This window comes from Balaenoptera physalus (genome assembly GCF_965194825.1).
Source record: "Balaenoptera physalus genome assembly, chromosome: 11".
Lineage (NCBI taxonomy): Eukaryota > Metazoa > Chordata > Mammalia > Artiodactyla > Balaenopteridae > Balaenoptera > Balaenoptera physalus.
The window spans coordinates 79,133,337-79,159,489 of NC_138896.1; the positions used below are offsets into that span (position 1 = coordinate 79,133,337).

Here is a 26,153-nt window from a genome sequence, read left to right on the forward strand (position 1 = left end):
CTAGCAAACAGAATCCAACAACACATTAAAAGGATCATACACCATGATCAAGTGGGATTTAACCCAGGGATGCAAGGATTTTTCAATATACGCAAATAAGTCAATGTGATACACCACATTAACAAATTAAGGAATAAAAACCATATGATCATCTCAATAGATGCAGAAAAAACTTTCAACAAAATTCAACACCCATTTATGTTAAAAATTCTCTAGAAAATGGGCATGGGGGAACCTACCTCAACATAATAAAGGCCATATATGACAAATCCACAGCGAGCATCATACTCAATGGTGAAAAACTGAAAGCATTTCCTCTAAGATCAGGAACAAGACAAGGATGTCCACTATCGCCACTCTATTCAACATAGCTTTGGAAGTCCTAACCACAGCAATCAGAGAAGAAAAAGAAACAAAGGGAATCCAAATTGGAAAAGAAGAAGTAAAACTGTCACTGTTTGCCGATGATGTGATACTATACATAGATAATCCTAAAGATGCCACCAGAAAACTACTACAACTAATCAATGAATTTGGTAAGGTTGCAGGATACAAAATTAATGCACAGAAATCTCTGGCATTCCTATACACCAACAACGAAAAATCAGGAAGAGAAAATAAGGAAACACTCCCATTTACCATTGCAACAAAAAGAATAAAATACCTAGGAATAAACCTGCCTAAGGTGGCAAAAGACTTGTACTCAGAAAAATATAAAACACTGGTGAAAGAAATCAAAGATGACATAAACAGATGGAGAATATACCATGTTCTTGGATTGGAAGAATCAATATTGTGAAAATGACTATACTACCCAAAGTAATCTACAGATTCAATGCGATCCCTGTCAAACTACCAATGGCATTCTTCACAGAATTAGAACAAAAAATTTTACATTTTGTATGGAAACACAAAAGACTCCGAATAGCCAAAGCAATCTTGAGAAACAAAAACGGAGTTGGAGGAATCAGGCTCCCTGGCTTCAAACTATACCACAAAGCTACAGTAATCAATACAGTATGGTACTGGCACAAAACAGAAATACAGATCAATGGAACAGGATAGAAAGCCCAGAGATAAACCCATGCACCTATGGTCAACTAATCTATGACAAAGGAGGCAATGATATACAATGGAGAAAAGACAGTCTCTTCAATAAGTGGTGCTGGGAAAACTGGACAGCTACATATAAAAGAATGAAATTAGAACACTCCCTAACACCATACACAAAAATAAACTCCAAATGGATTAAAGACTTAATAAGACCAGACACTATAAAACTCTTAGAGGAAAATATAGGAAAAATACTCTTTGCCATAAAACACAGCAAGATCTTTTTTGACCCACCTTCTAGAGTAACAGAAATAAAAACAAAAATAAACAAATGGGACTTAAAAGCTTTTGCACAGCAAAGGAAACCATCAACAAGACCAAAAGACAACCCTCAGAATGGGAGAAAATATTTGCAAATGAAACAACAGACAAAGGATTAATCTCCAAAATATACAAACAGCTCATGGAGCTCAATATCAAAAAAACCAACAATCCAAATGAAAAATGGGTGGAAGACCTAAACAGACATTTCACCAAGGAAGACATACAGATGGCCAAGAAGCACATGAAAAGATGCTCAACATCACTAATTATCAGAGAAATGCAAATCAAAACTACAATGAGGTTTTTTTTTTTTATATCTGTACCTTTTTTTTTTAACATCTTTATTGGACTATAATTGCTTTACAATGGTGTGTTAGTTTCTCCTTTATAACAAAGTGAATCAGTTATACATATACATATGTCCCCACATCTCTTCCCTCTTGCATCTCCCTCCCTCCCACGCTCCCTATCCCACCCCTCTAGGTGGTCACAAAGCACCGAGCTGATCTCCCTGGGCTATGCGGCTGCTTCCCACTAGCTATTTATTTTACATTTGGTAGTGTATATATATCCATGCCACTCTCTCACTTTGTCCCATCTTACCCTTACCCTTCCCCGTATCCTCAAGTCCATTCTCTGGTAGATCTGCATCTTTATTCCCGTCTTGCCCCTAGGTTCTTCATGACCTTTTTTTTGTTGTTTAGATTCCATATATATGTGTTAGCATATGGTATTTGTTTTTCTCTTTCTGACTTACTTCACTTTGTATGACAGACTCTAGGTCCATCCACCCCACTACAAATAACTCAATTTCATTTCTTTTTATGGCTGAGTAATATTTCATTGTATATATGTGCGACATCTTCTTTATCCATTCATCTGTCGATGGACACTTAGGTTGCTTCCATGTCCTGGCTATTGTAAATACAGCTGCAATGAACATTGTGGTACATGACTTTTTTTTTTTAATTAATTAATTAATTTATTTATTTATTTATTTATGGCTGTGTTGGGTCTTCGTTACTGTGCGAGGGCTTCCTCCAGTTGCGGAAAGTGGGGGCCACTCCTCATCACGGTGCACAGGCCTCTCACTATTGCGGCCTCTCTTGTTGTGGAGCACAGGCTCCAGACACGCAGGCTCAGTAGTTGTGGCTCACGGGCCTAGTCGCTCCGCGGCATGTGGGATCTTCCCAGACCAGGGTTTGAACCCGTGTCCCCTGCATTGGCAGGCAGATTCTCAACGACTGCACCACCAGGGAAGCCCCCATGACTCTTGTTGAACTATGGTTTTCTCAGGGTATATGCCCAGTAGTGGGATTGCTGGGTCGTATGGTAGTTCTATTTTTAGTTTTTTAAGGAACCTCTATACTGTTCTCCATAGTGGTTGTATCAATTTACATCCCCACCAACAGTGCAAGAGGGTTCCCTTTTCTCCACACCCTCTCCAGCATTTATTGTTTGTAGATTTTTTGATGATGGCCATTCTGACTAGTGTGAGATGATATCTCATTGTAGTTTTGATTTGCATTTCTCTAATGATTAATGATGTTGAGCATTCTTTCATGTGTTTGTTGGCAATCTGTATATCTTCTTTGGAGAAATGTCTATTTAGGTCTTCTGCCCATTTTTAGATTGGGTTGTTTCTTTTTTTGATACTGAGCTGCATGAGCTGCTTGTAAATTTTGGAGATTAATCCTTTGTCAGTTGCTTCATTTGCAAATATTTTCTCCCATTCTGAGGGTTGTCTTTTCGTCTTGTTTATGGTTTCTTTTGCTGTGCAAAAGCTTTCAAGTTTCATTAGGTCCCATTTGTTTATTTTTGTTTTTATTTCCACTTCTCTAGGAGGTGGGTCTAGAAGGATCTTTCTGTGATTTATGTCATAAAGTGTTCTGCCTATGTTTTCCTCTAACAGTTTGACAGTGTCTGGCCTTACATTTAGGTCTTTAATCCATTTGGAGTTTATTTTTGTGTATTGTGTTATGGAGTGTTCTAATTTCATTCTTTTACATGTAGCTGTCCAGTTTTCCCAGCACCACTTATTGAAGAGACTGTCTTTTCTCCACTGTATATTCTTGCCTCCTTTATCAAAGATAAGGTGACCATATGTGCGTGGGTTTATCTCTGGGCTTTCTATCCTGTTCCATTGATCTATATTTCTGTTTTTGTGCCAGTACCATACTGTCTTGATTACTGTAGCTCTGTAGTATAGTCTGAAGTCAGGGAGCCTGATTCCTCCAGCTCCATTTTTCGTTCTCAAGATTGCTTTGGCTATTCGGGGTCTTTTGTGTTTCCATACAAATTGTGAAATTATTTGTTCTAGTTCTGTGAAAAATGCCAGTGGTAGTTTGACAGGGATTGTATTGAATCTGTAGATTGCTCTGGGTAGTAGAGTCATTTTCACAATGTTGATTCTTCCAATCCAAGAATATGGTATATCTCTCCATCTATTTTTATCATCTTTAATTTCTTTCATCAGTGTCTTATAGTTTTCTTCATATAGGTCGTTTGTCTCTTAGGTAGGTTTATTCCAAGATATTTTTGGTGACCTCGTAGAATGAGTTTGGGAGTGTTCCTCCCTCTGCTATGTTTTGGAAGAGTTTGAGACGGATAGGTCTTAGCTCTTCTTTAAATGTTTGATAGAATTCTCCTGTGAAGCCATCTGGTCCTGGGCTTTTGTTTGTTGGAAGATTTTTTATCACAGTTTCAATTTCAGTGCTTGTGATTGGTCTGTTCATATTTTCTTCCTGGTTCAGTCTTGGAAGGTTGTGCATTTCTAAGAATTTGTCCATTTCTTCCAGGTTGTCCATTTTATTGGCATATAGTTGCTTGTAGTAATCTCTCATGATCCTTTGTATTTCTGCAGTGTCAGTTGTTACTTCTCCTTTTTCTTTCTCCTTCTCCTCTAATTCTATTGATTTGAGTCTTCTTCCTTTCTTTTAGATGAGTCTGACTAATGGTTTATCAATTTCGTTTATCTTCTCAAAGAACCACCTTTTAGTTTTATTGATCTTTGCTATCATTTCCTTCATTTCTTTTTCATTAATTTCTGATCTGATCTTTATGATTTCTTTCCTTCTGCTAACTTTGGGGGTTTTTTGTTCTTCTTTCTCTAATTGCTTTAGGTATAAAGTTAGGTTGTTTATTTGAGATATTTCTTGTTTCTTAAGGTAGGACTGTATTGCTGTAAACTTCCCTCTTAGAACTGCTTTTGTTGCAGCCCATAGTTTTTGGGTCGTCGTGTTTTCATTGTCATTTGTTTCTAGGTATTTTCTGATTTCCTCTTTGATTTCTTCAGTGATCTCTTGGTTATTAAGTAGTGTATTGTTTAGCCTCCATGTGTTCGTATTTTTTACAGATTTTTTCCTGTAATTGATATCTAGTCTCATAGCATTGTGGTCGGAAAAGATACTTGGTATGATTTCAATTTTCTTAAATTTACCAAGGCTTGATTTGTGACCCAAGATATGATCTATCCTGGAGAATGTTCCATGAGCACTTGAGAAGAATGTGTATTCTGTTGTTTTTGGATGGAATGTCCTATAAATACCAATTAAGTCCATCTTGTTTAATGTATCATTTACAGCTTGTGTTTCCTTATTTATTTTCATTTTGGATGATCTGTCTTTCGGTGAAAGTGGGGTGTTAAAGTCCCCTACTATGATGTGTTACTGTCGATTTCCCCTTTTATGGCTGTTAGTATTTGTCTTATGTATTGAGGTGCTCCTATGTTGGGTGCATAAATATTTACAATTTTTATATCTTCTTCATGGATTGATCCCTTGATCATTATGTAGTGTCCTTCTTTGTTTCTTGTAATAGTCTTTGTTTTAAAGTCTGTTTTGTCTGATATGAGAATTGCTACTCCAGCTTTCTTTTGATTTCCATTTGCATGGAATTTCTTTTTCCATCCCCTCACTTTCAGTCTGTATGTGTCCCTAGGTCTGAAGTGGGTCTCTTGTAGACAGCATATATAGGGGTCTTGTTTTTGCATCCATTCAGCCAGTCTATGTCTTTTGGTTGGAGCATTTAATCCATTTACATTTAAGGTAGTTATCTATATGTATGTCCCTATTACCATTTTCTTAATTGTTTTGGGTTTGTTATTGTAGGTCTTTTCCTTCTCTTGTGTTTCCTGCCTAGAGAAGTTCCTTTAGCATTTGTTGTAAAGCTGGTTTGGTGGTGCTGGATTCTCTTAGAATTTGCTTGTCTGTAAAGGTTTTAATTTATCCATCAAATCTGAATGAGATCCTTGCTGGGTAGAGTAATCTTGGTTGTAAGTTTTTCCCTTTCATCACTTTAAATATGTCCTGCCACTCCCTCTGGCTTGCAGAGTTTCTGCTGAAAGATCAGCTGATAACCTTATGGGGATTCCCTTGTATGTTACTTGTTGTTTTTCCCTTGCTGCTTTTAATATTTTTTCTTTGTATTTAATTTTTGATAGCTTGATTAATATGTTTCTTGGCATGTTTCTCCTTGGATTTATCCTGTATGGGACTCTCTGTGCTTCCTGGACTTGATTGACTATTTCCTTTCCCACGTTAGGGAAGGTTTCAACTATAATCCCTTCAAATATTTTCTCAGTCCCTTTCTTTTTCTCTTTTTCTTCTGGGACCCCTATAATTTGAATGTTGGTGCGTTTAATGTTGTCCCAGAGGGTCTGAGACTCTCCTTAATTCTTTTCATTCTCTTTTCTTTATTCTGTTCTGCAGTAGTTATTTCCACTATTTTATCTTCCAGGTCACTTATCTGTTCTTCTGCCTCAGTTATTCTGCTATTGATCCCTTCTAGAGAATGTTTAATTTCATTTATTGTGTTGTTCATCACTGTTTGTTTGCTCTTAGTTCTCCTAGGTCCTTGTTAAACGTTTCTTGTATTTTCTCCATTCTATTTGCAAGATTTTGGATCATCTTTACTATCATTATTCTGAATTCTTTTTCAGGTAGACTGCCTATTTCCTCTTCATTTGTTAGGTCTGGTGGGTTTTTGCCTTGCTCCTTCATCTGCTGTGTGTTTCTCTCTCTTCTCATTTTGCTTAACTTACTATGTTTGGGGTCTCCTTTTCTCAGGCTGCAGGTTTGTAGTTCCTGTTGTTTTTGGTGTCTGTCCCCAGTGGCTAAGGTTGGTTCAGTGGGTTGTGTAGGCTTCCTGGTGGAGGGGACTAGTGCCTGTGTTCTGGTGGATGAGGCTGGATCTTGCCTTTCTGGTGGGCAGGTCCACGTCTGGTGGTGTGTTTTGGGGTGTCTGTGGCGTTATTATGATTTTAGGCAGTCTCTCTGCTAATGGATGAGGTTGTCTTCATGTCTTCCTAGTTGTTTGGCATAGTGTGTCCAGCACTGTAGCTTGCTGATCGTTGAGTGAAGCTGGGTCTTGGCATTGAGATGGAGATCTCTGGGAGATTTTCGCCATTTGATATTACATGGAGCTGGGAGGTCTCTTGTGTACCAGTGTCCTGAACTTGGCTGTCCCACCTCAGAGGCGCAGCCCTGACGCCTGGCTGGAGCACCAACAGCCTGTCATCCACATGGCTCAGAATAAAAGGGAGAAAAAAAAGAAAGAAAGAAAGAAGAAGATAAAATAAAATAACATAAAATAAAATCAAATATAGTTATTAAAATAAAAAATAATTATTAAGAAAAAAAATTTTTAAGTAAAAAAAAAAAAAAGAAACAGACAGACAGAACCCTAGGACAAATGGTCAAAGCAAAGCTATACAGACAAAATCACACACAGAAGCATACACATACACACAAAAAGAGTAAAAGGGAAAAATATATATATATCGTTGCTCCCAAAGTCCACCTCCTCAATTTGGGATGATTCGTGGTCTATTCAGGTATTCCACAGATGCAGGGTACATCAAGTTGATTGTGGAGATTTAATCCACTGCTTCTGAGGCTGCTGGGAGAGATTTCCCTTTCTCTTCTTTGTTCGCAAAGCTCCTGGGTTTCAGCTTTGGATTTGGTCCCGCCTCTGCGTGTAAGTCGCCTGAGGGCGTCTGTTCTTCGCTCAGACAGGATGGGGTTAAAAGGAGCAGCTGATTTGGGAGCTCCGCCTCACTCAGGGCGGGGGGGGGGGGGGCGGGGGAGGGGAGGGAAGGAGGGAAGGGTATGGATGCGGGGAGAGCCTGCGGCGGCAGAGGCCGTCATGACATTGCACCAGCCTGAGGAGTGCTGTGTGTTCTCCTGGGGAAGTTGTCCCTGGATCACGGGACCCTGGCAGTGGCGGGCTGCACAGGCTCCCAGGAGGGGAGGTGTGGATAGTGACCTGTGCTGGCACACAGGCTTCTTGGTGGCTGCAGCAGCAGCTTTAGCGTCCCATACCCGTCTCTGGGGTCCGTACTGATAGCCGCAGCTCATGCCCGTCTCTGGAGCTCCTTTAAGTGCCGCTCTGAATCCCCTCTCCTCGTGCACCAGGAAACACAGGGGCAAGAAAAAGCCTCTTGCCTCTTCGGGGGCTCCAGACCTTTTCCCGGACTCCCTCCTGGCTAGCTGTGGTGCACTAGCCCCCTTCAGGCTGTGTTCACGCTGCCAACCCCAGTCCTCTCCCTGGGATCCGACCGAAGCCTGAGCCTCAGCTCCCAGCCCCCACCCACCCCGGTGGGTGAGCAGACAAGCCTCTCGGGCTGGTGAGTGCTGGCCGGCACCGATCCTCTGTGCGGGAACCTCTCCGCTTTGCCCTCCGCACCCCTGTTGCTGCGCTCTCCTCCGTGGCTCCGAAGCTTCCCCCCTCCGCCACCCGCAGTCTCCGCCCGTGAAGGGGCTTCCTAGTGTGTGGAAACCTTTTCTCCTTCACAGCTCCCTCCCACTGGTGCAGGTCCTGTCCCTATTCTTTGTCTCTGTTTTTTTGTTTCTTTTGCCCTACCCAGGTACGTGGGGGAGTTTCTTGCCTTTTGGGAGGTCTGAGGTCTTCTGTCAGCATTCAGTAGGTGTCCTGTAGGAGTTGTTCCACATGTAGATGTATTTCTGATGTATTTGTGGGGAGGAAGGTGATCTCCGCGTCTTACTCTTCCGCCATCTTGAAGCTCCTTACAATGAGGTATTAACTCACGCCAGTCAGAATGGCAATTATCAAAAAATCTAGAAACAATAAATGCTGGAAAGGGTGTGGTGAAAAGGGAACCCTCTTGCACTGTTGGTGGGAATGTAAATTGATACAACCACTATGGAAAACAGTATGGAAGTTCTTTAAAAAACTAAAAATAGAACTACTGTATGACACAGCAATCCCACTACTGGGCATATACCCTGAGAAAACCATAATTCAAAAAGAGACATGTACCACAATGTTCGCTGCAGCACTATTTACAATAGCCAGGACATGGAACCAACCTAAGTGTCCATCGACAGATGAATGGATAGAGAAGATGTGGCATATATATACAATGGAATATTACTCAGCCATAAAAAAAAACGAAATTGAGTTATTTGTAGTGGGGTGGATGGACCTAGAGTCTGTCATACAGAGTGAAGTAAGTCAGAAAGAGAAAAACAAATACCATATGCTAACACATATACATGGAATCTAAAAAAAAAGGTATTGATGAACCTAGTTGCAGGGCAGGAATAAAGAGATAGACATAGAAAACGGACTTGAGGACATGGGGTGGGAGGGCGAAGCTGGGGCTAAGTGAGAGTAGCATTGACATACATATACTACCGAATGTAAAATAGTTGGCTGGTGGAAAATAGGGGAGATCGGCTCGGTGCTTTGCGATGACCTAGAGGGGTGGGATAGGGAGCATGGGAGGGAGGCTCAAGAGGAAGGGGACATGGGGACATATCTATGCATATGGCTGATTTGCTTTGTTGTGCAACAGAAGCTAACACAGTATTGTGAAGCAATTATACTCCAATAAAGATCTATTAAAAACAAAATTCCTAAAGCTTTCTCACATGGAAAGAGCAGTCTAGCTCTCAGTGATCAATACTTTGAAGGAGTTTGCCTTATACTTTGGTATGCTAGTTGGTACTAGCTACCTTGCACTGTAATGATCCCAACATAAATATGCCTAACTTCCTTGAGCTTTTTATATATAAATGTCACCCTTTAATATAGCAATAATTTCCTGGAGTGTGTTTTCTCCTACTGATATAAATAAAAAGAGCTGAGAAGAATGTAAGAGCTAGCATTTTCACTCCCTGTTTTTGCTTTCTGTGTTAACAATCAAAAACAGATAAATAAACAAAAGTGGATAATTTCAAAGTACTGTGTAAGAGACTACATACGGTGAAGGAGAGAAAGGCTGGTCTGAATCAAGAGGGAGGTAGTGGCCAAGGAAGAAGTGGCTCATTCATGGGAATCTGGAAAGCTATGAAACAATTTTTGATCTTTGCTCAGCCAAGTGTTCCCAGGAACTGGTCCCAGCAGAGGGCTCAGTTCTGCCTAGGACTCCTTACATCCCACCTTACTCCTGGAACGCTCTATCCACAGACCTCACCTGATAATACTCTTCCCCAGGTCCCTGATACTCTAGTGACATTGACCTTTGTCAATTCCTAGAACACACTGAAAGCATTCACATTTCAGGGCTTTCGTGTTTGCTATCCCCTTTGCTACAGTGGTGTTCTCATGTTTATTTAAATGACAAGCTTCTTATTCTTTAGATCTCTCTATTATCATCTCCACGGGACTTTCCTGCAATGTTCCTAGAAACAACTTCCCTGTCACTCTCTATCTCACTATTTTATTTCTTCATAGTATCTATCACCATCTAAAGGGTTAACATACTTTTTTTTTTAAATATGTTTACTATCTGCCTCCTCCCACCAGAATATAAGCTTCTGAAAGACTAAAGTCCTTTCTGTTGTGTTCTCTGTGGTCTTTCTAGTAAAAAGCACAGTGTCTGGATAACAGTAGATATTTAATATCTGTTAAATAGATGTAAGAGAATATGTAGACAGGGTTAAAGCTGCACAAAGGGGATTAGGAGAAAGCTTTCCAGAGGAGGTGATTCATAAATTAAGCCTTGAATAAATTGTGTAAGTATTCAGACAGACTTTTCAGTGAAGGAAACTGCAGGGAGCAATTGTGAAATTTATTTTTCACTAACTGTAAAAATATGGAACTGCAAGTAGTTCAACATGGCATTCTGAGATTATGAAAGGTTTTGGAGCAAGAACAATATGTAACTCCTAAGGAACCCCTTTTTCTATTCTCTAAGTCCACTGAAACATTGATTAGAGTCTTAGAAATTAAAGGGGTAAAGGGTATCTAACAATACATATACTGCCATTAGTTAATATACCTTATAATTTTGGATTTAAATATGATTAGAAGATTGACAGACTAATAATAATGTAAATTTAAAGAAGTTACATGATTAACAGACCTGTTTAATTATAAGGAAAGTAAAATCAGCAAAAACTTAAATTATTTTAACTAGCAACAATATGATCATCAACAATGTAACAGAGAGTAAAACTTAGTCAGTTGCAAAAATATGTATAAAGGAGGCACACCAAAGAGGGAAAGAGAATGCAGAAAGAGAAGCAGAAATCCACCAGAGAGAAATTCCCTGTTTTATAGTTCAGTGTTAGGTTCAAAGCTTACAGATGAGCTCAATGTCATTTTCTTCTTATTTATCCCCAGAGCCCAGCAGAGTCAGGTACCTAGGAAATTCTCAGTAACTGCTGAATTGACTGAACCATCCTTATCAGTGCCTTTGGTAGCTGGTACCTAAATTAGTTTTAATTTCCACTAAATTGGAGGGGAAAGGGTAGGATGTTAGACTGTATTTTCTTTTGTAGAGAAAAAATTTTAAGTACAAGTAGTTTCAAGATATTTTATTAAGTATTTGCTCCAGTGCAATGCTATTTGTAGAGGCCCAGTTACTTGCTTTTACTTTCAGGGACCAGTATGGTTATAATATATCACAAGGAGGAATAGCGTGGTGTTCAAAGTATGTGAACTCTAGGACCAGACTGTCAGGGCCTAAACTCAAGCTGTGAGACCTTCGGCAAGTTACTTAACTTCTCTGCACCTCAGTTTACTCATCTATAAATAGAAATAACAATAGTACCCATCGTATAGGGTTGTTGTGAGAAGTATAGGTAAAACAATAAAAACAATGCTTAGAATAAACACTGTAAGCACTATATAACATTTACTATCATTACAATTACTTTTTCAATTGTTTTCCTACTTGAATTTGAAGATGATATTTTGACCATGAACAACCTAAATAGTTAAACTTTTTATGAGAATACAAACACTAATTATTTCACTCAAATTCCAAACAAGGATTATTTACTAATATGCTACTTACACTAACTGATTAATTGTCTTCTGCTGCTCCTTGGATCTTCTGTAACTCAGCAGCTTACTTTGTGCTGGTGCGTCAACACCTATGTCTTCTGGGGGACGAACAATGGGAGGTAACTTCAAGTTCAGAGCCTCTTTTTCTGCTGCAATGGCAGCTTTGTTTGTATCTGACATCTTGGTGCCCTAAAGATTAAAATATACTCTGAGGAGAAAAAGTCCGTAAAGCCATTATTGTAAAAGCTAGCCTCGATATATTCATTACATATCAATACCAAAAATTCTAGGCCTCTTTATATCTTTTTCCCAAGGATGGCAGTTGAGATAAATGGGCAGGGATTCCTGTTAGAGCTCTACCATTCATTGCTATGAAGAAATGAAGCCAGTCACTTCCCGGTGAGTGAGGGCTTCAGTTTCCTCATGGCTGAAATTAAGGAACTGGATTAGATGCTCTCTAAATACCTGTACAGTTCTAAAATTTTGAGTTCAAATTTTCCCTAAGAAGCAAATCACAACAACAACAACAAAATCCAGTTGTTGAGGTATAATCCCTCTCCCCAAAAAGCTGATACTTTAACATCATTAATATTTTTAAACATCACTATTGTATCTTAGTTTTGCTACCTTCCTAGAAAGCCATACTATGATCAAACAAAAATAGGCATACTAAGTGCATAAGAAATCTAAAATGTCATATAAATGCTGAATAATTAACCGTGATATCAACTGCATATGCTGCAGATGCCCACACAATTTGGAGATTCCTGCCTTGAAAAAGACAGTTTCTGCTGGCGCCCAGTTCAAAATCTCCTGCCCTGGGAGAGGGGTGAAGAGAAACGCTGAGGACACGAAAGTACCTCTCCGATTGTTTTCACTACTTCCCGGCTGCTCAGATAAGAGGGGAACGTTCAGTGAACTTCTCCAATGGTGAAAGGAAGACAGAAAACAAGGGTTGAAACCTCCAGAACGCTCTACGTCCTACGGGGTCCTGCCGAGCTGGGCAGTCGCCTACCGCGTAGAAACAAAGTTGTCACCATAGAAACTGTCGCGGTCGCAACTGGAGAGACTGGGTAAATGTTGCCTGGAGAGGCAGTTGCTGAGCTGCCACAGATTAGGATTACCTGTCACAACAATAATTCATTACTCGAGTAAATGGAGGGTCGGTGAATGAGACTTTTTTACCTGTCTTCCCTTAGAAAGGGCACGGAATCAGGATCTTCAAATTGTGGAAAACTGCAAGACTGGAGATTTGGATCCGTTGGAAAATAGATTTATATAAACACTCTCAAGGAGGATCAAGTCTTCAAGTGTCCCCCTAGCGACTTCCCTGTAAATATTATAATTAATCAAGATTTTAATTTATCTTGTTTCTCTATTCAGTATTTGTTTAGACAGCACTTCTTTCAGAAAATTTTTGGCAGAGAAGATTAAGCTGTGTAAATTTTTTGAGTATGCATGAGGAGAGAAATGTGAAACTTTGCTATTTGAGGCTGCACAATGGATACTCCATCTAAATGATAATAGCCTACACAAATACCATGTGCATAAATAAAATTGGTAGATAAATAAATCCTGGTGGTGTATTAATGGCATTTTCATTCAATAAATATTTGAGCATCGTCTATGTGCCAGTCAGCATGTAAAGAATTTTTTTTTAATGAGAGTACAGCCTACACTATTGTGTCTGGCAAACAGTTGTTCCTCTAAAAATGTCATTTGAGTCAGTGAATGAACAAATTGAAATTCCTCCTAGCTTGTAAAAACAAACTATCTTTCTGTGGAAAACAAAACACTTGTATGTGATTTTTTTGTCGCAGTGTCTTTTAAAAAATTTTTATTGAAATATAGTTGATTTACAATGTTGTGTTAGTTTCAGGTGTACAGCAAAGTGAGATATATATATATATATATTCTTTTTTAAGATACTTTTCCATTATGGGTTATTACAAGATATTGAGTATAGTTTCCCATGCTATACAGTAGGTCCTTATTTGTTATCAATTTTATATATAGTACTGTGTATATTTTAATCACAAACTCCTAATTTATCCCTCCCCCCACCTTTCCCCTTTGGTAACCATAAGTTTGTTTTCTATGTCTGTGAGTCAATTTCTGTTTTGTTAATAAATTCATTTGTATCATTTTTTCAGATTCCACATATAAGCAATATCATATGATATTTGTCTTTCTGTGATGGTTTTTTGACATGTCAATTTGGTTAGGCTAAACTACAGAACTGAACGGAGGACAGTATTATATCATGCACTCACCTTCTCCCAGTTACTCAATCAAACACTAATCTAGGGCTGCTGTGAAGACATTTTCCAGATGTAATTCAAGACCCCTGTAAATTGATGTTAATCTAGGGAGGTTATCTGTGTGGGCCTCACTCAATCAGTGGAAGTCCTTTTAAAAAGTTTTAGACATGCCCTGAGTTAGACTCCAAACAGCAGCTAGGTGTACAGGTGCTCTCCCCTCTCTGGCTCTTTCCTTCCTGACAGCCTGCCGCTACAGATTGTGGGCTTGCTTCACGAGCCCCCACAGTTACATAAGCCAGTTCCCTGTAAGAAACCCTATATATAAACATACAAACAATGGATACATATAGGGTATATATATAATCTACTGGTTCTGCTTCCCTCATTAGATCCTAACTAATACAATGTACATCTTTTTTCAAATAGCTTTTTATAGGTATAATTTACATACTATAGAATTCACCATTTTAAAGTATACAATTCAATGCGTTTTTTAGTAAATTTATACAGTTGTGCAACCATTACCAAGATCCAGTTCTAAAAAATTTCCATCACTGCAAAAAGTTCCCTTGACCTCAAATACAGTCAATCCTCACTCCCACCTCCAGTCCTAGACAACCACTGATTTGCTTTTGGTCTCTATAGGTTTACAACTTATGAAAATTTCATATAAATGGAATCATGTATTATGTGGTCTTTTATGTCTAGCTTCTTTCACTTAATAATGTGTTTGAGGCTCATCTATATGTAGTATGTGACAGAAGTTCATTCCTTTTTACTGATGGATAGTCTTCCATTATATGGATATATCATATTTGGTTTATTCATTCACAAGTTGATGGACATTTGGATTGCTTTCAGTTCGGGGCTATTATGAATAATCCTTCCATGAACATTTGTGTGCAAATCTTTGGATGAACATACATTTTCATTTCTCATTGGTAGGAACTGCTGGGATAAATGATAAGTGTATGTTTGACTTTTTAAGAAACTGTCAAACTGTTTTCCAAAGTGGCTGAAAGATTTTACATTTCTACCAGAAAAATATAAGCGTTCCAATTTCTCCACATCATTGCCAACACTTGGTATTGTCTATCCTTTTTATTCGAGGTATTTGAATGGGCATATAGTGGTATCTCATTGTGGTTTTAATTTGCATTTCCCTAAATGCAAATATGTTGAATATCTTTTCATGGGCTTATTATCCATTAACATATCTTCTTTTTTGATGAAATGTCTATCTAGATCTTTTATCCATTTTTAAATTGGAATATTTCCCTTTTTATCATTAAGTGGTAAGTGTTCTTTACATTCTGGATACAAATCCTATATCAGATAATTTGCAAATATATTCTCTTGGCCTGTAGCTTGCCTTTTCATTTTCTTAATGGTTTCTTTTTTTTTAACATCTTTATTGGAGTATAATTGCTTTACAGTGTTGTGTTAGTTTCTGCTTTATAACAAAGTGAATCAGCTATACATATATATATATATCCCCATATCCCCTTCCTCTTGCATCTCCCTCCCACCCTCCCTATCCTACCCCTCTGGTGGTCACAAAGCACTGAGCTGATCTCCCTGTGCTATGCGGCTGCTTCCCACTAGCTATATACTTTACATTTGGTAGTGTATACATGTCAATGCCACTCTCTCACTTCGTCCCAACTTACCCTTCCCCCTTCCCGTGTCCTCAAGTCCATCCTCGACATCTGCGTCATTATTCCTGTCCTGCCCCTAGGATCTTCAGAACCATTTTATTTTATTTTTAGATTCCATATATATGTGTTAGCATATGGTATTTGTTTTTCTCTTTCTGACTTACTTCACTCTGTATGACAGACTCTAGGTCCATCCACCTCACTACAAATAACTCAATTTCATTTCTTTTTATGGCTGAGTAATATTTCATTGTATATATGTGTGACATCTTCTTTATCCATTCATCTGTCGATGGACACTTAGGTTGCTTCCATGTCCTGGCTATTGTAAATAGAGCTGCAATGAACATTGTGGTACATGACTCTTTTTGAATTCTGGTTTTCTCAGGGTATATGCCCAGTAGTGGGATTGCTGAGTCATATGGTGGATCTATTTTTAGTTTTTTAAGGAACCTCCGTACTGTTCTCCATAGTGGCTGTATCAATTTACATTCCTGCCAACAGTGCAAGAGGGTTCCCTTTTCTCCACACCCTCTCCAGCATTTGTTGTTTGTAGATTTTTTGATAATTGCCATTCTGACCAGCGTGAGTTAATACCTCATTGTAGTTTTGATTTGCATTTCTCTAATGATTAGTGATGTTGAGCATCCTTTCATGTGTTTGTTGGCAATCTGTATATCTTCTTTGGAGAAATGTCTATTTAGGTCTTCTGCCCATTTTTGGATTGGGTTGTTTGTTTTTTTGATATTGAGCTGCAGGAGCTGCTTGTATATTTTGGAGATTAATCCTTTGTCAGTTGCTTCATTTGCAAATATTTTCTTCCATTCTGAGGGTTGTCTTTTCGTCTTGTTTATGGTTTCCTTTGCTGTGCAAAAGCTTTTAAGTTTCATTAGGTCCCATTTGTTTATTTTTGGTTTTATTTCCATTTCTCTAGGAGGTGGGTCAAAAAGGATCTTTCTGTGATTTACATCATAGAGTGTTCTGCCTATGTTTTCCTCGAAGAGTTTTATAGTGTTTGGTCGTACATTTAAGTCTTTAATCCATCTGGAGTTTATTTTTGTGTATGGCATTACGTAGTGTTCTAATTTCATTCTTTTACATGTAGCTGTCCAGGCTTCCCAGCACCACTTATTGAAGAGGCTGTCTTTTCTCCACTGTATATTCTTGCCTCCCTTATCAAATATAAGGTGACCATAGCTGTGTGGGTTTATCTCTGGGCTTTCTATCCTGTTCCATTGATCTATATTTCTGTTTTTGTGCCAGTACCATACTGTCTTGATTACTGTAGCTTTGTAGTATAGTCTGAAGACAGGGAGCCTGATTCCTCCAGCTCCGTTTTTCTTTCTCAAGATCGCTTTGGTTATTCAGGGTCTTTTGTGTTTCCATACATACTGTGAAATTTTTTGTTCTAGTTCTGTGAAAAATGCCATTGCTAGTTTGACAGGGATTGCATTGAATCTGTAGATTGCTTGGGTAGTATAGTCATTTTCACAATGTTGATTCTTCCAATCCAAGAACATAGTATATCTCTCCATCTGTTGGTATCATCTTTAATTTATTTCATCAGTGTCTTATAGTTTTCCGCATACAGGTCTTTTGTCTCTTTCGGTAGGTTTATACCTAGGTATTTTATTCTTTTTGTTGCAATGGTAAAAGGGAGGGTTTCCTTAATTTCTCTTTCAGATTTTTCATCATTAGTGTATAGGAATGCAAGAGATTTCTGTGCATTAATTTTGTATCCTGGTACTTTACCAACTTCATTGATTAGCTCTCATAATTTTCTGGTAGCATCTTTAGGATTCTGTATGTATAGTATCGTGTCATCTGCAAACAGTGACAGTTTTACCTCTTCTTTTCCAATTTGGATTCCTTTTATTTCTTTTTTGTCTCTGATTTCTGTGGCTAAAACTTCCAAAACTATGTTGAATAATAGTGGTGAGAGTGCGCAACCTTGTCTTGTTCCTGATCTTAGTGGAAATGGTTTCAATTTTTCACCATTGAGAATGATGTTGGCTGTGGGTTTGTCATATATGGTCTTTATTATGTTGATGTAAGTTCCCTCTATGCCTACTTTCTGGAGGGTTTTTATAATAAATGGGTGTTTGTTGAATTTTTTTGAAAGCTTTTTCTGCATCTATTGAGATTATCATATGGTTTTTATCCTTCAGTTTGTTAATATGGTGTATCACATTGATTAATTTGCGTATATTGAAGAATCCTTGCATTCCTGAGATAAACCCCATTTTATCATGGTGTATGATCCTTTTAATGTGCTGCTGGATTCTGTTCGCTAGTACTGTGTTGAGATTTTTGCATCTATGTTCATCAGTGATATTGACCTGTAGTTTTCTTTTTTTGTGACATCTTTGTCTGCTTTTGGTAACAGGGTGATGGTGGTCTCATAGAATGAGTTTGGGAGTGTTCCTCCCTCTGCTATATTTTGGAAGAGTTTGAGAAGGATAGGTCTTAGCTCTTCTCTAAATGTTTGATAGAATTCACCTGTGATGCCATCTGGTCCTGGGCTTTCGTTTGTTGGAAGATTTTTAGTCACAGTTTCAATTTCAGTGCTTCTGATTGGTCTGTTTATATTTTCTGTTTCTTCCTCGATCAGTCTCGGAAGGTTGCGTTTTTCTAAGAATTTGTCCATTTCTTCCAGGTTGTCCATTTTATTGGCATATCGTTGCTTGTAGTAATCTCTCATGATCCTTTGTATTTCTGCAGTGTCAGTTGTTACTTCTCCTTTTTCATTTCTAATTCTATTGATTTGAGTCTTCTCCCTTCTTTTCTTGATGAGTCTGGCTAATGGTTTATCAATTTTGTTTATCTTCTCAAAGAACCAACTTTTAGTTGTATTGATCTTTGCTATTGTTTCCTTCATTTCTTTTTCATTTATTTCTGATCTGATGTGTATGATTTCTATCCTTCTGCTAACTTTGGTGGTTTTTTGTTCTTCTTTCTCTAATTGCTTTAGGTGTAAGGTTAGGTTGTTTATTTGAGGTTTTTGTTTCTTGAGGTAGGATTGTATTGCTATAAACTTCCCTGTTAGAACTGCTTTTGCTGCAGCCCAAAGGTTTTGGGTCATCGTGTTTTCAATGTCATTTGTTCCTAGGTATTTTTTTATTTCCTCTTTGATTTCTTCAGTGATCTCTTTCTTATTTAGTAGTGTATTGTTTAGCTTCCATGTGTTTGTATTTTTTTACAGTCGTTTTCCTGTAATTGATATCTAGTCTCATAGCATTGTGGTTGGAAAAGATACTTGATATGATTTCAATTTTCTTAAATTTACCAAGGCTTGATTTGTGACCCAAGATATGATCTATCCTGGAGAATGTTCCATGAGCACCTGAGAAAAAAGTGTATTCTGTTGTTTTTGTATGGAATGTCCTATAAATATGAATTAAGTCCATCCTGTTGAATGTATCATTTAAAGCTTGTGTTTCCTTCTTTATTTTCATTTTGGTTGATCTGTCCATTGGTGAAAGTGGGGTGTTAAAGTCCCCTACTATGATTGTGTTACTGTCAACTTCCCCTTTTATGGTTGTTAGCATTTGCCTTATGTATTGAGGTGCTCCTATGTTGGGTGCATAAATATTTACAATTGTTATACCTTCCTCTTGGATCGATCCCTTGATCATTATATAGTGTCCTTCTTTGTCTCTTGTAATAGTCTTTATTTTAAAGTCTATTTTGTCTGATGTGAGAATTGCTACTCCAGCTTTCTTTTGATTTCCATTTGCATGGAATATCTTTTTCCAACCCCTCACTTTCAGTCTGTATGTGTCCCTAGGTCTGAAGTGGGTCTCTTGTAGACAGCATATATACGGGCCTTTTTTTGGTGTCCATTCAGCCAGTCTATGTCTTTTGGTTGGAGCATTTAATCCATTTACATTTAAGGTAATTATCAATATGTATGTTCCTATTACCATTTTCCTAATTGTTTTGGGTTTGTTATTGTAGGTCTTTTCCTTCTCTTGTGTTTCCTGCCTAGAGAAGTTCCGTTAGCATTTGTTGTAAAGCTGGCTTGGTGGTGCTGGATTCTCTTAGAATTTGCTTGTCTGTAAAGGTTTTAATTTCTCCGTCGAATCCGAATGAGATCCTTGCTGGGTAGAGTAATCTTGGTTGTAGGTTTTTCCCTTTCATCACTTTAAATATGTCCTGCCACTCCCTTCTGGCTTGCAGAGTTTCTGCTAAAAGATCAGCTGTTAACCTTAGGGGGATTCCCTTGTATATTATTTGTTGCTTTTCCCTTGCTGCTCTTAATATTTTTCTTTGTATAATTTTTGATAGTTTGATTAATATATGTCTTGGCATGTTTCTCCTTGGATTTATCCCCTATGGGACTGTCTGCATTTCCTGGACTTGATGATTTCCTTTCCCATATTAGGGAAGTTTTCAACTATAATCTCCTCATATATTTTCTCAGTCCCTTTCTTTTTCTCTTCTTCTTCTGGGACCCCTATCATTCGAATGCTGTTGAATTTAATGTTGTCCCAGAGGTCTCTGAGACTGTCCTCAATTCTTTTCATTCTTTTTTCTTTATTCTGCTCTGCAGTAGTCATTTCCACTATTTTATCTTCCAGGTCACTTATCCGTTCTTTTGCCTCAGTTATTCTGCTATTGATTCCTTCTAGAGAATTCTAAATTTCATTTATTTTGTTGTTCATCATTGTTTGTTTGCTCTTTAGTTCTTCTAGGTCCTTGTTAAACATTTCCATTCTATTTCCAAGATTGTGGATCATCTTTACTATCATTAGTCTGAATTCTTTTTCAGGTAGACTGCCTATTTCCTCTTCATTTGTTTGGTCTGGTGGGTTTTTACCTTGCTCCTTCATGTGCTGTGTATTTCTCTCTCTTCTCATTTTGCTTAACTTATTGTGTTTGGGGGTCTCCTTTTCGCAGCCTGCAGGTTCGCAGTTCCTGTTGGTTTTGGTGTCTGCTCCCAGTGGCTAAGATTGGTTCAGTGGGTTGCGTAGGCCTTCTGGTGGAGGGGACTGGTGCCTGTGTTCTGGTGGATGTGGCTGGATCTTGTCTTTCTGGTGGGCAGGACCGTGTCCGGTGGTGTGTTTTGGGCTGTCTGTGACCTTTTTATGATTTTAGGCAGCCTCTCTGGTAATGGTTGGGGTTGTGTACCTGTGTTGCTAGTTGTTTGGCATGGGGTGTCCAGCACTGGAGCTTGCTGGTCATTGAGTATAGCTGGGTCTTAGCATTGAGACGGAGATCTCTGGGAGAGCTCTTGCTGACTGATATTACATGGGGACAGGAGGTGTCTGGTGGTCCAATGTCTTGAACTTGGCTCTCCCACCTCAGAGGCTCAGGCCTGACACCCGGCCGGAGCACCAAGACGCTGTCAGCCACACAGCTGGGCTCCAAGGGCTTCGCACTCTCTGGATCTGGCGGGCCTCAGTCAGGACCCTCAGCTCCTGCTCCAGGAGTGGCCACTGCAGGTAGAGGGCTCGTGTTGGGGCCAGACTCGATGTCCCGACTGCTGCCTGAGGCAGGTTCACAGCCCTCGCCTCACGTGGCCGGAGCTGGGGCCCGGGCTAGACCCATTTTCTTAATGGTATCTTTTGAAGAGCAAAAGTTTTTAATTTTTATAAAGTCAAACAGGATATTTTTTCTCTTATGGATTATGATTTTGAAGTTACTATCTATGAAAGATAGATAAGATCATGAAGTTTTTCTGTGTTTTCTTCTACTTATAGGTTTTACATTTAGGTCTATAATACATTTAGAGTCAGTTTCTGTATGTCGTGAGAGGTACAGATTCAAGTTTATTTTTTTGCATATAGATATACAGTTGTTCCAGTACCATTTATTGAAAAGTCTGTCCTTTCCTCACTGAATTGTCTTGACATCTTTGTTGAAAACTCAATTGACCATAATGTAAGGGTTTATTTCTGGACAATCAATTCTGTTCCTTTGATCTACATGTCTATCTTTATTCCAGTACCACAGTGTCTTGATTACTGTAGCTTTAGTAAAAATGGTTCTACAGTTGACTCTTAAACAACACAGTTTTGAACTGTCCACTTGTACACAGATTTTTTTCACTAAATGTATGCTACAGTACTACGTGATCCCTCGTTGGTTGAATATGCAGATGCTAAACAGCAGATCTGGAGGGCCGACTATAAAGTTATACACGGATTTTCAACTGCACTGGGGCAAGGAGGCGGGTTGGTGCCCTTAACCCCACACATTGTTCAAGGGGTTAGTCCTCCAACTTTGTTCTTCTTTTATAAAAAGAGTAATTTGGACTATTCTAGGTCCTTTGCATTTCCATATAAAGTTTAGGATCAGCTTGTCAATTTCTGCAAAAGAGCCATCTGGAATTTTATTAAATATTTTGCTTTGAAAGAAAGGAAAAAAATGTTAATTATCGCTACATATTTAATTTGCAGCTTGAAAGCATTCCCTTGAAGGGCTCTACTTCTGAATCTAAGGATTAGAAATAGCATTTATAAGCAGATAAGTATATTTCATGAAGCCTTGATTATTTTTTAAGGTTTTTTAAAATATAAATTCATTTATTTTATTTTTGGCTATGTTGGGTCTTTGTTGCTGTGCGCAGGCTTTCTGTAGTTGCAGTGTGTGGAGGCTACTCTTTGTTGCAGTGTGTGGGCTTCTCACCGTGGTGGCTTCTCTTTGTTTCAGAGCACAGGCTCTAGGCGCACGGGTTTCAGTGGTTGTGGCTCACAGGCTCTAGAGCACAGGCTCAGTAGTTGTGGTTCATGGGCTTAGTTGCTCCGCGGCCTGTGGGATCTTCCTGGACCAGGGCTCGAACCCATGTCCCCTGCATTGGCAGGCAGATTCTTAACCACTGCACCACCAGGGAAGCCCAGGCTTGATTATATAAAAGCACTTATGGATAATGACACCAAAATATGATTCTCCAATACTATACAAAAAGTTTTTTTCTATTTCTTAATAGAAATGATGAAGATGCTAAGAGAACTTATGAGACTAAATTACTATGCTTTAAACTATGTATTGTTATTTCAAAATTAAGAATGGGAGTGCAGGGAAAAGAAATGAGTCCATATGCTTAAGAGTTCTTTATGGAGCTAAACTGTGTTATGTTTTACATAAGTTCTTTGACTGAATTTTTTTTCTTCGAACTAAGTTTTTGATTGCTGTTATAGTAACATTAATTATACTTATATTAAGTGATATTGTTGTATCTCAATTTTAAAAATGAAAAAAATGATATAGCTGTATCATATATATACTATGCTATATAGTATATTAATACATAATGTAATCATAAATTATGATAAATATTTTTAAATATAAGAAACAAATAGCACTGTTGGTGGGAACGTAAATTGATGCAGTCACTATGGAAAACAGTATAGAAACAGAAGTTCCTCAAAAAATTAGAAGTAGAACTACCATATGATTCAGCATTCCACTTCTGGTTATATATACACACAAAGGAAACAAAATCAATATCCCAAAAATGTCTCTGCACCCCCATGTTCAGTGCAGCATTATTTACAATAGCCAAGACATGGAAACAACCTAAATGTTAAGTGTCCATCAATGGATAAATGGGTAAAGAAAATGTAAGATATATAGATATAGATATGATATAGATATATAGATACAGATATATAATGGAATATTATTCAACAATAAAAAAGGAGATCCTGCCATTGTGACAACATGGATGGACCTCAAGGGCATTATGCTAAGTGAAATAAGTCAGACAAAGACAAATACTGTATGATTTCGATTATATGTGGAATCTAAAAAAAAAATTAATTCATAGATACAGAGAACAGATTGGTGTCGGGGGAGGGTTGGATGGAGGAAATGGATGAAGGTGATCAAAAAGGTAAAAACTTCCAGTTATAAGATAAACAAGTTCTGGGGATATAGTGTACATGGTGACTACAGTATATGTTAAAGTTGCAAACAATAGATCTTAGAAGTTCTCATCACAAGAAAAAAAAATTGTAACTATTGAGGTAATGGATGTTAATTAAACTTACTGTGGTAATCATTTGGCAATATATACCTATATCAAATCATTATGCTGTACACCTTGGACTAATACAATGTTATATATCAATTATATTTCAGTAAAACTGGAAAAAATAATTTAAAAAGAAACAAACAAATAGAAGAGATTGATTCCCTTAAACAGAAAGCAAATAGAAATTATTAAATTTTGGGGACTTCCCTGGTGGCGCAGTGGTTAAGAATCCCCCTGCCAATGCAGGGGACACGGGTTCAATCCCTGGTCTGGGAAGATCCCACATGCTTCGGAGCAACTAAGCCTGTGTGCCACAACTACTGAGCCCACATGCCACAACTACTGAAGCCCGCATGCCCTAGAGCCCATGCTCCGTGACGAGAAGCCACCGCAATGAGAAGCCCGCTCACCGCAACGAAGAGTAGCCCCTGCTCGCCGCAACTAGATAAAGCCCATGTGCAATGAAGACCCAATGCAGCCAAAAAAAAAAGAATTTATTAAATTTTGAATATATGAGAAAATAGATTACCCTGAAGTGACATCACCAAAACTACTCAAAATTTCTGAGTGCTATCCCTCAAAATTACAGTTTCATGTTGACCTTAAGTTAAAAAAGATAAAAGTATATTAATGATCTATGCCAATGTTATTAACTAAGTGAGAGTAATTACGAGAAACTTCTCTTCACACACTAATTCCTGCAGATATATGTATAAGTAATAAAAATAACTCCAACAACCGTAACTTTTGATTAGTGAAAGTTAGCTTGTGTTTCTTGGTATGAATTGAGAATGGATGAATAAAATGATTTCTATTAGACGCTTCTCCTTTTGGCATGAGGAAAAGCATAGTATTGGTTCAGTCTTGTAATCTCAAATTTTAATTATATAATTATAATGTATATAATTTATATACATAATTGTGCTCAGTTTAGCCTCATAAAATAAACACACCATTTATTATTTTTAAGTCTGTTGAGTTCAGATTAAACTTTCTTTGGGAAGTTGTGACACTTTCAGAACACTTGCAGATACTTTCTCCTGAAAGAACTGACTAAAGATAATGTAAGATAATGAAAAGAGGAAGGTACTGAACCACGGGTATACTACATTCCTATTTGTGCAAAAAAGTGGGGGGAAGGGTATAAATTCGTAAATGTTTGTGCATGCATAGGAGTCAGAGGCGGGAAGATTACCTTTTTTTCACTACGAATATGTTTTTACTCTTTGAAAAAATTAAAATATCAAAAAAAAAAAAACCTAAAAGAAAGTATGACACTTCAAGGTATGTGTCTCAAACTCGGATTAAGACTGCTTCAGTGCTACAGAGTTAAATTAGATCAGCTTGCTTGAAGGAAAGTCATTTTCTAATAGGGCTTTTTTTTTTTTTTTTTTTTTTTTTAGCCTCCCGGAGCGGGTTGCAGGATCTTAGTTCCCAGACCAGGGACTGAACTCTGGGCCTCAGCAGTGAAAGCCTCGAGGTGTAACCACTGGACCGCCAGGGAATTCCCACATTTTCTAATAGGGCTTTTATCTTTCAGCTTATTTAAGATTGAGTTCTGCAAAGATGCATGAAGAAAAATGCCATTTCAAAATTTATATTTGCTAATGTGGGTACTATGATACTATGAACTGGAGTACTGAGACTTATTTTCTTAAGTCAACTGATACAATGTAATGACTTTTACCCTACACTGTAGCCCCAGATTACATACATACCACCAGGCATCCAGTTACCTTGTCAAATGCTTGCTGCGTGGGGAGAGGGGAGGACAAAATGCTTGCTGCGTGGGGAGAGGGGAGGACAGGAATATACATTTCAAATGACTGCAAAATTCATCCTTCTTTTAGAAAAGGCTTATTTTCCTCACTGTAAGCCAGGGGAAAGGGTATGGCTTATTATTAGATACCCAATAAATAAACATTCTAGTTGTAGGAGACGGGAAAGTACCTACAAACATCACTTATCGAGAGAAGCGAATTCTCAATTTGTTCTTTGAATCTTCAAGAGTTTTTTTTTTTTCCTTCAGTTAATCACAGAGTATTAATTATATTCAACACAAACTCTGTTTCTTGAAATACTTTCTTCATTTGGCTTTCAAAGAAGCTACATTTCTCATATCCTCTTACTTACTGGCTATTCTCAGTCTCCTGTCATTCATTCAGCAATGTCTGTTTGGTCTTGAGCAGGTAACTTAATCTCTCTGGTCCTCACATCCGTAAAAGACGTTTTTAGCACAGTCACGGCTCACTAACTGGGAGCTACTATATATCGTTCGTAGTTACTACCACAAAAGCTCTGCTCCGCGCGCCGGCGCTGGCTAGGCCTGAGGTGAACCCACCACACCTCGGAAGAGGGTGAGCGGCCTCGGGAATGCTGTGGAGAAGTGAGCAACACTTTCCACACCCGAAGCCAGGCTGGCAATCCGGCTGGAGTTCCCTACGCCCTCGCGCGAGGAAGCCCCAGAAGGCACGGAGTTAACAACCAGGAACTGCGCCAGCCTCCTCCGGGGAAGCGAAACCCGTGACACCACCCCAGCCAGTTCCGTCTTGGGCGCGCCTTCGCTTCCGCCCGCTAACTGCACTTTCGATAAAACCATGGAGTCTAATATTTCCCTCTGGAACT

At 38.4% G+C, this 26,153-nt stretch overlaps 1 protein-coding gene across 1 annotated transcript in view; it reads right to left on the bottom strand.

Moving 5' to 3' along the window:
• Positions 1-26,134, bottom strand: part of DNAH12 (dynein axonemal heavy chain 12) — a 235,762-nt gene extending 209,628 nt beyond the window's left edge. The window contains exons 1-3 of the mRNA XM_082412044.1: positions 25,344-26,134; positions 12,817-25,311; positions 11,642-11,820 (exon numbers count right to left, since the gene is read on the bottom strand). Coding sequence (XP_082268170.1) covers positions 11,642-11,811 — 170 coding nt within the window. The 5' untranslated portion in view covers positions 11,812-11,820; positions 12,817-25,311; positions 25,344-26,134. The remainder of the gene's footprint in view (positions 1-11,641; positions 11,821-12,816; positions 25,312-25,343) is intronic.
• Between the last annotated feature and the right edge of the window lie 19 nt (positions 26,135-26,153).